The following is a 14,188-nucleotide window of genomic DNA, read 5'->3' as shown; positions in this document are numbered from 1 at the left end:
CCTCCATGGTAAAAAGGTTAGTGGAACCCATGAGTTTGCGGTCTCTACTCCTAACATGCAGTGAGACTGTACTGGTGGTGCCAGCAGCTCACCTACCCGAGCAGGAACCACAAATGTATAACTTCAAGCAGGATTTTTGGGGCGGATGATTACATCCATGCTCTATGCAGCAGTGGCCTCTAGTGGTGGCGGCAGGCGACGGCAGGCGGAGCGTCTCACCTGCGGTGCCCATGGTGCTGTTCACCTCTCCAGGCATGGTCTGGGCGTTGTTCTTCAGCTTCACCGAGCAGCCAAAGTCACCCAGCTTGATCAGGCCCGACGACGTCAGGAAGATGTTTGCTCCTTCAAACAGAACAGCAAATAGCACTTCAGACAGCACCTCCCCACTTCAGACAGCACCTCCCCACTTCAGACAGCACCTCCCCACTTCAGACAGCACCTCCCCACTTCAGACAGCACCTCCCCACTTCAGACAGCACCTCCACACTTCAGACAGCACCTCCACACTTAAGACAGCACCTCCCCACTTCAGACAGCACCTCCCCACTTCAGACAGCACCTCCACACTTCAGACAGCACCTCCCCACTTCAGACAGCACCTCCCCACTTCAGACAGCACCTCCCCACTTCAGACAGCACCTCCCCACTTCAGACAGCACCTCCCCACTTCAGACAGCACCTCCACACTTCAGACAGCACCTCCCCACTTCAGACAGCACCTCCCCACTTCAGACAGCACCTCCCCACTTCAGACAGCACCTCCCCACTTCAGACAGCACCTCCCCACTTCAGACAGCACCTCCCCACTTCAGACAGCACCTCCAAACCCCAGCACCTCCACACTTCAAACAGCTCCTCCACACTTCAGACAGCACCCCCACACTTCAGACAGCTCCTCCACACTTCAGACAGCACCTCCACACTTCAGACAGCACCTCCACACTTCAGACAGCACCTCCACACTTCAGACAGCACCTCCACACTTCAAACAGCTCCTTCACACTTCAAACAGCTCCTTCACACTTCAGACAGCACCTACACACCCAGCTACACTCAAAAACAGGGCTGCAAAGTGGGCTATGAAAAGTTTGTGATAACCTTTGATGTCTCGGTGCACGATGCCGTGCTCGTGCAGCACGTTGATCGCCGTGGTGATCTGCTTGCTGTAAAGGCGGATGACGTGCTCCTGAAGCCCCAGCCTGGACACCTCCTCCAGGGTGCCCTCATCACAGTACTCCATGAAGATATACATCTCCTCCTGGCCCCAGGGGAGGAGGGGGAGGGAGTGGATCATAGTTAGTGATCATGTAATCAGCTTTGGTATAGATTTTAAAGGTGTAATTGTATGACCTGAAAGGACTTATCCCAACTACACTGCCTGCCAGTTTCCTACCCGGTGGACCTCCACTCCAAAGTAGCGGACCAGGTTGGGGTGCTTGATGCCCTCAAAGATCTTCAGCTCGTCTGCCGTCTCCTTGATGGTCTTGTGGTCGTTGGGCTGGAAGCGGATCTGTTGGACAGAGACCAGAGCTAAGCGTTGCTAGACGACATAACCCTCTACTGGGGCACCGGCCCCCAATCATTATGCGTACAGTTCAAGCACGCAAGTCTGATATCAGCTTTGGTAGGGACATCAATATTTAATGCAAGCATGCAGCTATTTATTTTGCCATAACTTGAGCGCAAATACTGTTTTTTGAGCTTTGTGTAATATAATACGTTGGACTCATGTTGTTGTTTGAGTCAAAATAAGATTATAGGTTGGCCTATTATTTCAAAACTTTCTTTAGGTTTTGTAATGTTTTGTTAGCCTTCCTCAGTTCTGACTTGCGTGCCGACACCTGGACTAATGTGTGCGTGCGGACACCTGGACTAATGTGTGCGTGCTGACACCTGGACTAATGTGTGCGTGCTGACACCTGGACTAATGAGTGCGTGCGGACACCTGGACTAATGTGTGCGTGCTGACACCTGGAATAATGTGTGCGTGCTGACACCTGGACTAATGTGTGCGTGCTGACACCTGGACTAATGTGTGCGTGCGGACACCTGGAATAATGTGTGCGTGCTGACACCTGGACTAATGTGTGCGTGCTGACACCTGGACTAATGTGTGCGTGCGGACACCTGGAATAATGTGTGCGTGCTGACACCTGGACTAATGTGTGCGTGCTAACACCTGGAATAATGTGTGCGTGCTGACACCTGGACTAATGTGTGCGTGCTGACACCTGGACTAATGTGTGCGTGCTGACACCTGGACTAATGTGTGCGTGCTGACACCTGGACTAATGTGTGCGTGCTGACACCTGGACAAATGTGTGCGTGCTGACACCTGGACTAATGTGTGCGTGCTGACACCTGGACTAATGTGTGCGTGCTGACACCTGGACTAATGTGTGCGTGCGTACGAACCAAACACTCGACAGGCTGTGATGTTTGTCTATGAGAAGATCCATGTGCAGTTTGACCCTCAATTACACATTTCCTCAAACCATTTCACCGAGGACATTTTTGAAAACCTGGGACAATGTAAAGCAGGATTTGCTATGAAGCTGTTGCTGAAAAGAGGTGCTGTTCCGACCTTATGTTCATCACAACCGCAACGCAAGCTGTAGTATGATTTTGTCGTTAAAAGTAAAGTGTAAGCCGTTAATTTCTTAAAGAAGATATGCAGCAGCAACGAAAGAAAGTAACTCATCGATATGTACACATCTTTTATTGCTGCACACCAAATTACAGCTTATTACTTTGAGATTTGAGTACGTAAATACGCTCTCAAACCGTATGTGTAGCATATGCCTTCCACCACAGCGTCAAACTGACATTTTTCCATTGAAAGTGATTGGGTGGACGATAATGGGACCCCTGGCTAACTGCTAAAATCAGGAAAGTACAATTTTTAGGCATGTCCTGATTGGATTTCAAAACCGGAATGTTATAATATAGTTGTGTATCTATATATTAAAGTACAATGCTGTGACATAACGTTTAATTTGTATTATAGCGACATTTTGGTAACATTTCTAAAGAGTGTCGAGAGCTAGGTGGACGATAAGGGGACCCGAACGTATCATGTAGCACTATCTATCATAGGTAAAATGTGTGATGATTTAGTTTATTGGCAATGGGGCTAACGTTATTTCATGTTCCTGACTGTTTCATTCGAATAAATAACCTGTTGTCGTGTAAATCTACAATTCATGATGCATGTTTGTCCAGATATTTGTCAGATTATTCGTTATGAGTTACAGCTAGTGCTAGCAAGATACTAGTTTACGCTAGCTAACTGAAGCTGAGTTGAATCACGATAGTTTGGTTGCTAAGCTGTAACGTTACCCACTTAAGTCGATCCCGTTTGCTTCAACAACAGAAGTGGAAGCAACTAACGTTATCATTTCAAAGTCATATAGTCAATCTGTTGAAAAGTGTTGTGTAGACGCAATAGATTGATTTGTACGTTTTTATTTCAAGTCTCCACCTTCAATGTTTCACTGAGTGCTGTTGGCCGTGTTGCGTCTTTGCTCCATAGATTCACTCGTTGTAAACCAACCAATCAGTGCGCAGCTCATGTATATATTTCATAAGCATACCATAAAAGGGAGAAAACCTCTAGTTTTTTCACAGGGTGCATATGGGCGCATAGAGCAGCACCGGGCCATTTTCAGCCCAACCAATGTTACATACCCTATTAGGAGACCTTAAGGAACAGTGTGAAATACCCCCCAAAAAATGTCAATGACCCCTTTAAAAGAAAATAGATGATTACCAGACGGGCGGGACCACATACCTCCTTCATGGCCATGAGCTCTCCTGTGTCCACATTGATACAGGTGTACACCTTCCCATACTGGCCCTCACCTGTAAGGAGGGAGCAAGGGAGTGGGAGAGTGTGTGAGAGAAGACTGATAATTACATGGAGGTCTAGGAGGGAAGTATGGTCTGATCTACCTTGTTGCCCCAACTGCCCCATATGTTGTTATCCCTGGGACAGTTCCATACCTATCTTGTTACCCCTGGGGCAGTTCCATACCTATCTTGTTGCCCCTTTGCCATTTGAAGGTGACCTTGCGCAGGCCCACGTGCATGACGTTGTCGTAGGACTTGGGGGTGTGGCACACCTGGCCGATGATGTTGCGCTGCTTCATGACGGCGTAGCGCTTCTCCTCAAAGGAGCGGATCGAGCTACGCACCGACTCCATGGGGTTCTGACGGGCAGCCGTGTCTGGGGGGGGGGGGGGGGGGGGAGGAGAGAGATGGAGAGGAGAGAAATGGAGAGGAGAGAGATGGAGAGGAGACAGGAAAGAAAGCAGGTGAGGGTGGGGTTAAGAGAATGAACTGGTCTCTGATTTGATGTTTGACCCAGGCTGTAGCAGGTCAGGCAGTGATGTCATCACAGTTCTCACCTTTCGATTGGCTGAGGAAGGTGCGGAGCTCCCAGCTCCTGCGTGCTGTGCTGCTGGGGTCTCCCTTGGGGTACGAGGGCTCTGGAAAACAACATCACCATCAACACTAAGCTCAGGAACCCCCTGGAAAACATTATAACCAGTGACATGCGGTGATGTCATTAAGAGGCTAGGCACAGAGTTATGAAAGCCAGACTACCTAATTTATTGTTAGGCTAATACGTCTAAACAGTAAACGCAGTAAACACAGCTGCTGCTGACTGTTAGCACAGTCATTCTTTTCTTCCATACCAGTCTGTTTGAAACGATTGGACATTTTTTGTCCGTTTTGCTGCAGTAGTCCATCAAAGTCTGGCGTAGACCTCCCTCTTGCTATTAACTCCTTTTTTTTTGAATAAAATCGAGGAGGAGAAATTCCTCGACTCTGTGATATCGGCAGACACCGCTGCTGTAATTTATAATTGAATTTTGCAGGGATTACGCTTACAATGTATGTAGCTGGTGTAAAGACGTCAGCTTCGCAAATGTCCAGTAATATCTCGATTTTAATTGGTCCCTTTTGGATATGTAACGTAGATGATTACTGGCATAACATATTTACGTGCAAAAGCACAGCAGAGTTGTGCTTTTCGAAGTACATGTTGAAGAATACACAATCAAAGTGCGCCTGCGCAACATGAGTTTTTCGCTTGTCATCTGCAAGAATGGACAGTAAAAGCACTGCTTATTCAACCATATTTTTTGTATTTGATTATGCCTAATTGCTACATTTGTCATTGTAACATCTAAACAATTGGAATAACACACATATTGCATGTATAAATCACAATAATATATATTACTAAATACAAATACAAGTTTATTAAATGAAATGATTTAATAAACATTTTTACGTTTGAATTTTGGCAGGGTAGGCAGTGCCTACAGACAGACAGGATGTCAGGCAGACAGGATGTCAGGCAGACAGACAGGATGTCAGGCAGACAGACACAGTGTTTCCTTTAGGATTGTTTTTTGTAGTGGGGGCAGGTCTGTCCAAACAACAACAACAACCTTCCCCCCCCCCTCTCCCTCCCTCCATTAATAGCCCAATTCCCTAACCGCTCAGCCATCTGACCCAACTTATTGTAAATGGTCAATAGCCTAGCCCATCGATTAAGGTAGGCCACTCTAAAGCACGTGCACACTGTCTGCTTGATTTGATCTTGACATATAGGCTAAGCATTATATAGAAAATAACAATAAACCTTCTACTAATTACATTATCTTAATGCAGTGTAATTACCTCAGGTTTATAATGCACCTAAAATACAAAACGTGAGCAAGGGCGTTCAGCAATCGCTATCGAATCAACAGCCACGTGCAATTTAGCTAGCAGGTGAAGAATACAAACAACAAAAATCACCAGTTAACTTAATTAAAATTTGCAAGAACTACAGAGTAATACAATAACAAGCTTAAATGAACCGACAGCATAAGTTATACGACTTACAGTTCTCAAGGACGCACAGTGGCGCGCGTGCCCGTGATATTCTCCAACATGCACTAACAACCACTGCTGATAGACCTGCCTTTTGTACAGCCCTATTTCTGAGACCTTAGCGGCAGAAATCTTGCCATGGCGGGCTGCCACGCCAAAATCAACAGAGGAAACACTGAGACAGGACGACAGGCAGACAGACAGGATGTCAGGCAGACAGACAGGACGTCAGGCAGACAGAACGGACGTTAGGCAGACAGACAGGACGTCAGGCAGACAGACAGGACGTCAGGCAGACAGACAGGACGACAGGCAGACAGAAAGGAAGTCGTCATCTCTCCTACCTTCCCTGTCCTCCGTGGGGCTGGAGTGACGACTAAGAGACTTGAACTGCAGCTCAGCAGCCACCGAGGACAAACGGTCGCTCTCATGGAGATTAGAGCCCCTGGAGAGACAAGAGAGACCAGGGGAGAGAGAGAGAGACCAGGGGAGAGAGAGAGAGACCAGGGGAGAGAGACCAGGGGAGAGAGAGACCAGGGGAGAGAGAGAGAGACCAGGGGAGAGAGAGACCAGAGGAGAGAGAGAGACCAGGGGAGAGAGAGAGACCAGGGGAGAGTGAGAGACCAGGGGAGAGAGTGAGAGACCAGGAGAGAGAGCCCAGGAAAGAGAGAGACCAGGGGAGAGAGAGAGACCAGAGTAGAGACCAGGGGAGAGAGAGAGAGACCAGGGGAGAGAGACCAGGGGAGAGAGAGAGACCAGGGGAGAGAGAGAGAGACCAGGGGAGAGAGAGACCACAGGGGAGAGAGAGACCAGGGGAGAGAGAGAGAGACCAGGGGAGAGTGAGAGACCAGGGGAGAGAGTGAGAGACCAGGAGAGAGAGCCCAGGAAAGAGAGAGACCAGGGGAGAGAGAGAGACCAGAGTAGAGACCAGGGGAGACAGAGAGACCAAGGCAGAGACCAGGGGAAAGAGAGTCCATGGGAGAGACCAGGAGAAAGACACCAGGAGAAAGAGAGAGAGACCAGGGGAAAGAGACCAGGAAAAAGAGAGAGGCCAAGGGAGAGAGAGAGACCAGAGTAGAGACCGGTGAGACAGAGAGATCAAGGGAGAGACCAGTGGAAAGAGACCAGGAAATAGAGAGAGGCCAAGGGAGAGAGAGAGACCAGAGTAGAGACCGGTGAGACAGAGAGATCAAAGGAGAGACCAGTCGAAAGAGACCAGGAAAGAGAGAGACCAAGGGAGACCAGAGAAGAGAGACCAGAGTAGAGAGAGACCATGGAAGAGGAGAGGATAAAGAGCAGAGCATAAAGAGCGAGCAGAGGAAAAAACAAGGAGAAAAGGAGAAAGACCAGAACAGGAGAGAGACCAGAGGAGAAGGGAAGAGAATACGAGAGAGAGAGCAGAGGATGAATATGAGGTAGGCAAGAAACATCAGTATCAACAGCAAGACTCTCTATACACTGTCATGCAGCAGCACAGCTGTTGGACTGTTGGTCTATTCTCTGTAAGTAACACACCAGGACACACACACACACACCCCATGACACACAACAGTGTAGCAGGCAGTGTGGCATGCTTGCACACGACACAGTATAGAGCAGGACACAGTATAGAGCAGGACACAGTATAGAGCAGGACACGTCTAGGAGGAACAGCCAGGCAGGGAGGGCAGCATTAAGAGTTAGCAGGACATACACTCTCTCTTTCTCCCCCATCTCTCTCTCGCTCATTCTCTCTCTCGCCCATTCTCTCTCCCCTCTCTCTCTCCATCCCTTAGAGGTAGTTAGTGTCTTTAGCTACTTGTGATGTATCAAACTACTGCTGTACAGTCAAGAGTACACTGCAGTCTTCACTGTGGGAGGGGGTGGGCGTGGCTCAGCGGTTGGAACACCTGACTTCAGATTTAGAGCCAGTTCAAATCCTGCTATGTTGGTCGCTTTGGATCATAGTGGCACCAAAGTGAATATCGTATTAATGTTTCATGTGAAGGTTTCTATATTGAGTGAGGACAGTCAGACTTGCAGGGGCCAGGCCATGCCTGCTATGTGGGTTCTGACAGGACCACTTGATCCTGAGCTGCCACTGAGCTGGCAGAGGCACAATAACACCTGGGACTTGGGCTTTTAGTCAAGCTGAAGCACCTCTTAATCAATAAGAATTTAGTTTGGGGAGAGAGAGGGAGAGCCCAGGGATGGGGGGAAGGGCATGGGAGGAAGGGATGGAGGGAGAAGGGTATGGGGGGAGGAGGGGGGGAGAAGGGCATGGGAGGAAGGGATGGGGGAGAAGGGTATGGGAGGAAGGGATGGGGGAGAAGGGTATGGGAGGAAGGGATGGAGGGAGAAGGGCATGGGGGGAGGAGGGGGGGAGAAGGGTATGGGAGGAAGGGATGGAGGGAGAAGGGCATGGGGGGAGGAGAAGGGCATGGGAGGAAGGGATGGGGGAGAAGGGCATGGGGGGAGGAGGGGGGGAGAAGGGCATGGGAGGAAGGGATGGGGGAGAAGGGTATGGGAGGAAGGGATGGGGGGAGAAGGGCATGGGAGGAAGGGATGGGGGAGAAGGGTATGGGAGGAAGGGATGGGGGGAGAAGGGCATGGGGGGAGACGGGCATGGGGGGAGACGGGCATGGGGGGAAGGCAGTTGTGAGAAGTAAGGGGGGGGCGGAAGAGGAGGATGTGGGGGAGGAGTGGTATGGTAGAAAGAGTGGAGGGGGGGGGGGGGCAATTAAATGGAACTTCTGCTTGTGTCCCTGGCTGACAGTGTGTGGTACTAAGTCCTGTTTGGGTAGGGGGGGCTACCTGAGGTCACTGGTGGGGGTGGTGCCACCAGGTGGTTTGGGGTGGCTGGGGTCCCCAGCAGGGCCTGGGGGGGCAGGGGCTGGCCGGGGGCCGGGGGGCCACAGCTGGGTCCGCAGGTCACATGGTAAACTCCTGGAACTGAGATAAGACACACTGAGGAGCGGGCTGGTGCTCTGGACCGGGGAGGAGCAGGGCGTGCGTGCGGGGCGTGTGATTGACAACGTGGTTGGGAGAGCATCTGTACTTCTCATACACACACACAACTTCCAAACTAAGCAATCTATTAAGTTGTAACTGAAATTGTAGGTGAAACAGACCCACACAGTAATAGCAGCATAAGCGTTGATAGAATCCCGGCAATTATGACAGCCCCTAAAGGCTAGCAGCTACACACAACAGTACTGAAGCTAGCAGGCTAACACCTACACACAGCAGTACTGTAGCTAGCAGGCTTACACCTACACACAGCAGTACTGTAGCTAGTAGGCCAACACCTACACACAGCAGTACTGTAGCTAGCAGGCTAACACCTACACACAGCAGTACTGTAGCTAGCAGGCTAACACCTACACACAGCAGTACTGTAGCTAGCAGGCTAACACCTACACACAGCAGTACTGTAGCTAGCAGGCTAACACCTACACACAGCAGTACTGTAGCTAGCAGGCTAACACCTACACACAGCAGTACTGTAGCTAGCAGGCTAACACCTACACACAGCAGTACTGTAGCTAGCAGGCTAACACCTACACACAGCAGTACTGTAGCTAGCAGGCCAACACCTACACACAGCAGTACTGTAGCTAGCAGGAACATTGTTACTGACAGACCAATATTGAGAAATCAATAACATTCATTATTAATGGTTATTCAAGCCAGAGTGTGTGTGTGTGTGTGCGCGTGTGTAACCCCAGTCTAACCTGAATCCCTCAGCATTGGCAATAAACAGGTTGGGATTGGGTGGGTCACTATGGCAACGAGGTACCTTGACGGGTCGAGGGCTATTCCTAGAGGCTGAGAGGAGAAGAGGAAAATGAGAGGGATGGGCGAGCGAATGGATAAGTGGTGGGCGAGAGGAGGAGGAGAGTGAATGAGAGTGGGGATGAGAGAGAGGACAGGAGGAGGTGTGGAGAAAGGAGGGGAGAGGGAAGGAGAGGGGAGAAGGAGACATAAACGGCAAGGTCAGGACAACTTGATACAACAGGTCCTTGTTGTAAGGACAGACCATTCTGGGTGAATGGCTGACCTGAATAAACATCCAGGCAGCCTGATTGGCTGAATGACTGCAGGGCCCTTAGAGGTAAGAATAGACTGACTGGTTTGTAGACAACAGGGACATTCAGGTGGGGGGGGGGGCAGCCTACACGTACACTGGCTCAGCTTTGCCCCATATCTACACGTACACTCAGGCTTTAGCTCAGACATATCTCTGTGTGTGACTGGTTTGAACTCACCAATGTACATGCCAGTGACTGGGCTGTGGGGCTTGCCAATCACATGACCAATGCACTCATTCATCAACGCCTGAAGGTTCTGCACAGGAAGGAAGAGAAAGGTTACTATGACACCATCACCACATATGAAGTAAAACACCCTGCTGCTGAGCTAAGCTACTGATGAAGACAGATTGATTGACAGGCCAATTGACCAATCAATGGTGGCGTCTTTACCAGGAAGTCGTCCTCAGGCAGTGCTGAGATGAAGGCGGGCTCGATGGCCTGGAGGAAGTCGAAGCCTTGAGTGGCCCACCTGGAGTCGGACACACACCAACCACTCCGTGAGAGGATGGACAGACAGACGGGGGGCGGGAGTAAGCAGGAGGGGAGGGAGGGAGGGAAGTCTGACCTGGGCCTGGTCCCACGTCCGCTCTCACACTTGGTCAGGACGTAGTTCATCCACTTCCTGGCGAAGGAGATATAACGCTCTCCGATCCTCTGGCGGAACTCTCCAGACATCAGGCGAACGACCTCCTTGTGGTACTGAGGACAGACAGGAGACCGACCACGTCAGGGACGAGGACAGACAGGAGACCGACCACGTCAAGGACGCGGCGGCGTTCATACAAACACCACAGCCCTGCCTACACATTCACAAAGTCTCCTCAAGCACATAGACAGCCATCACACCTGTTACAGCACTGTGACAATCTTGGGCTACTGTAACACATTCTTGCATCGGTTCTGGTGATCATTCAAATGTTCTCTTTGAGCCGTCTGCCCCCTTCCTCTCCCCCTCTCCACCTACCCCTCTCCTCCCACGCCTCCCCTACTACCCCTCTCCACCTACCCCTCCCCTCCTTCCCCTCTCCACCTACCCCTCTCCTCCCATGCCTCCCCTCCTACCCCTCTCCCCGCTCTAACACTTCACCCCCCTCCTGACCTCGAAGGCGAAGTTGTATCCCTGGATCATGGCCTCCCGGTAGTACTGCTGCAGGGTGGAGCACTCCGACTCGTCCACCTCCGCCTGGAACTCCGACGTGAACATGAACTCCACCTGGTCGATGGCCAAGCTGATCCTTATACACAACTGGAGAGCCTCGTTCTGGAGGGGGAGAGAGGGGAGGAACGGAGGAGTGACGTTTGTGCTACTTTCCTTGACTTTCTCACGGTAGAGAGAGAGAGAGAGAGAGAAAACAGAGACATCCTTTCACAAAGCCTGCATCTGCCACAAACTAGACTGAGAGGAGTACTGAGACGGCCTCTCTCGTCTGAGGACGTCTTCACAGGGAACACACTGACGGAGCGGGAGCGTGCGGGTCTCCTCCCTCTCCCTGTGACTGAGGGGAACTCACAAGGTTTACTGGAAATCCTATGGTTCTGAACACTGAGCCGACTGACGCTGTGAAAACAGTGGATGCTTTGTTTGACGTGTATGTGTGTGTGTGTGTGTGTGTGTGTGTGTGTATACGTGTGTGTGCATGTTTATATACATGTGTGTGTGTGTACATGATGTGGGTATGTTTATATACGTGTGTGTGTGTTTATATACTTGTGTGTGTGCGTACATGATGTGGGCATGTTTACGTGTGCGTGTTTATACACATACGTGTGCGTGTGCGCGTGCGTGCGTGCAGCCTACCTTGAGCTGCTCCAGGGCGCAGGCTATGAGAGGCTGGCTGGAGGTCTGCTCTCGGCTGAGGGACACCGTGTCCTCCATGGCCTGCTGGAAGGCCTTCCTCTGGGCCACCAGGTGGGCCGACTGCATCACGATCAGGAGCAGGTTCTCCACCTGGGACGCACCACAACCAGTCAGTCATATCCAGTCGGTCGATGAGTCATATGGTCAGCCGGTTAGTCAGTCCTGCATGTTTTAGATGTTTCCCTGCTCACACACACCTGATTCAAATGCGTGTTTGTTACCAGGCTTCTACAGAGCTAGATAACGACCCTTTTATTTGAATCAGGTGTGTTGGAGCAGGGAAACATTTAAAACATGCAGGACAGGGGGTCCCTGAGGACAGGGTTGAGAACCACTGAGTTAACCAATTCATAAATCAATAAGTCAGTCAGTCAGCCGGCACCCACAACCACTGTGAACTACAACTCCCAGACCTACCTTCATGGCCCTGAGTGTGTCCACCGTCTCCACCTGGGGCACCAGTTTGATGGTCTGGCCCCCCCACTGCGCCCAGCCTGACTCCGCAGGCGAGCCCCAGGCTCCGGGCTTGCTCATCAGCAGGTAGGCCTCGTCCTGGCTCTGCTCCTCCGGCTCCTTGCTGCAGTCCTTCCCTGCGGCGGCATGGAGCAGCTGCAGGATCAGCGGGCGCTGTTCCATCAGCACGCTGGGGACAAACACCTCCAGCTCCTCCAGCCCCGGGATCTGGACCTGGGGGAGGGGGGGAGTGGAAGAGAGAGAGAAGAGGGAGAGAAAGGTGCGGGAGACAGAAAGACATGGGAGGGGACGGAAGAGGAGAGAGAGATACAGGGGAAGAGAAACAGAGAGAGAGATTCAAAGAACCAGGATTAGAAACCCAACAGTGAGATAACAGGTTGAACCGAGATAAAGCCTTGAGGTCAGAAGCACTCTGAATAGAACATCTCCACTGATGAGAGAGAGAGAGAGAGAGAGAGAGAGAGAGAGAATAAGAGAGAGAGAGAGAGAGAATAAGGAGAGAGACAGAGAGAGACAGAGAGAGACAGAGAGAGACAGAGAGAGACAGAGAGACAGAGAATAAGGAGAGAGAGAGAGAGAATAAGGAGAGAGAGAGAGAATAAGGAGAGAGAGAGAGAGAATAAGGAGAGAGAGAGAGAGAATAAGGAGACAGAGAGAGAGAGAGAATAAGGAGACAGAGAGAGAGAGAGAGAGAGAGAGAGAGAATAAGGAGACAGAGAGAGAGAGAGAGAGAGAGCGAGAGAGCGAGAGAGCGAGAGAGCGAGAGTCATAATTGACGTCATCCCTGAAGAGCACCTTGACATAGTTTCTTTCCCTGAGGGCATCCAGGAGACTGGACACCCCACTGGTGATGCTGAAGTCTGCTGCTATCTCCAGATCCTGAGGGGGGGGAGGGGGGAGGGGGGACACAAACAGAGGTCAGTACAAACAACTGTCACAGCCTTATCTGTTATAACAGAAGGACACCGCAGCCTCAAACACACACACACACACACACACACACACAGACGCACACACAGACGCACACACACAGAGGACTGATAACACACGCACCTTGCGGAGCATCTTGGCAAAGCCCAGAGCTTTGGATGCTCTCTCCCTGGCCTCATGGAACAGCTCTTTCAGAGACCTGCTGGTCTCGATGACCGACCGCCTGAACAGGGACGAGACACACACACGGGCTGCTTCATCTCTTCACATCACAGGAAGTAACGCAGAACACAGGAAGTACATCTGTACACTGGTTGTAAGAGGATAACCAAATTATTACCCACTACAGAACGACCTAGAGCACCTGGAACCTCCCTCTTTCCCTTCATCCATCCACCCTCTCCCCCTGCTCTCCACCCTCTCCCCCTGTTCTCCACCCTCTCCCCCTGTTCTCTCCCCCGTTCTCCCCCCTCTCCCCCGTTCTCCACCCCTCTCCCCCTGTTCTCTCCCCCGTTCTCCCCCCTCTCTCCACCCCTCTCCCCCGTTCTCCACTCCTCTGCCCCTGTTCTCCACCCTCTCCCCCCGTTCTCCCCCGTCTCCCCCTGTTCTCCACTCCTCTCCCCCTGCTCTCCCCTCTCTCCCCCTGTTCTCCACCCCTCTCCCCCTGTTCTCCCCCGTCTCCCCCTGCTCTCCCCCGTCTCCCCCCGTTCTTCACCCTCTCCCCCTGTTCTCCCCTCTCTCCCCCTGTTCTCCCCCCTCTCCCCCTGTTCTCCACTCCTCTCCCCCTGTTCTCCACCCCTCTCCCCCTGTTCTCCACCCTCTCCCCCTGTTCTCCACCCTCTCCCCCTGTTCTCCACCCCTCTCCCCTGTTCTCCACTCCTCTCCCCCTGTTCTCTACCCTCTCCCCCTGTTCTCCCCCTGTTCTCCACTCCTCTCCCCCTGCTCTCCCCCCTCTCCCCCTGTTCTC

The 14,188-nt window shown here is 51.5% G+C and overlaps 1 protein-coding gene across 1 annotated transcript in view; it reads right to left on the bottom strand.

The window, feature by feature from the left end:
- map3k4 (mitogen-activated protein kinase kinase kinase 4) overlaps window positions 1-14,188 on the bottom strand; it is a 35,953-nt gene that overhangs the window by 3,929 nt on the left and 17,836 nt on the right. The window contains exons 11-27 of the mRNA XM_084709719.1: window positions 13,345-13,444; window positions 13,087-13,170; window positions 12,235-12,504; window positions 11,758-11,907; window positions 11,059-11,220; window positions 10,525-10,658; window positions 10,350-10,428; window positions 10,134-10,212; window positions 9,600-9,693; window positions 8,680-8,817; window positions 6,231-6,331; window positions 4,407-4,487; window positions 4,034-4,225; window positions 3,791-3,861; window positions 1,394-1,510; window positions 1,099-1,258; window positions 220-342 (exon numbers count right to left, since the gene is read on the bottom strand). Coding sequence (XP_084565845.1) covers window positions 220-342; window positions 1,099-1,258; window positions 1,394-1,510; window positions 3,791-3,861; window positions 4,034-4,225; window positions 4,407-4,487; window positions 6,231-6,331; window positions 8,680-8,817; window positions 9,600-9,693; window positions 10,134-10,212; window positions 10,350-10,428; window positions 10,525-10,658; window positions 11,059-11,220; window positions 11,758-11,907; window positions 12,235-12,504; window positions 13,087-13,170; window positions 13,345-13,444 — 2,135 coding nt within the window. The remainder of the gene's footprint in view (window positions 1-219; window positions 343-1,098; window positions 1,259-1,393; window positions 1,511-3,790; window positions 3,862-4,033; window positions 4,226-4,406; window positions 4,488-6,230; window positions 6,332-8,679; window positions 8,818-9,599; window positions 9,694-10,133; window positions 10,213-10,349; window positions 10,429-10,524; window positions 10,659-11,058; window positions 11,221-11,757; window positions 11,908-12,234; window positions 12,505-13,086; window positions 13,171-13,344; window positions 13,445-14,188) is intronic.

This window comes from Hypomesus nipponensis, chromosome 11, assembly GCF_054491055.1.
Source record: "Hypomesus nipponensis isolate SF chromosome 11, ASM5449105v1, whole genome shotgun sequence".
Lineage (NCBI taxonomy): Eukaryota > Metazoa > Chordata > Actinopteri > Osmeriformes > Osmeridae > Hypomesus > Hypomesus nipponensis.
Note: the sequence above shows the minus strand (reverse complement) of the source record. Positions and strands in the feature narration are given on the sequence as shown.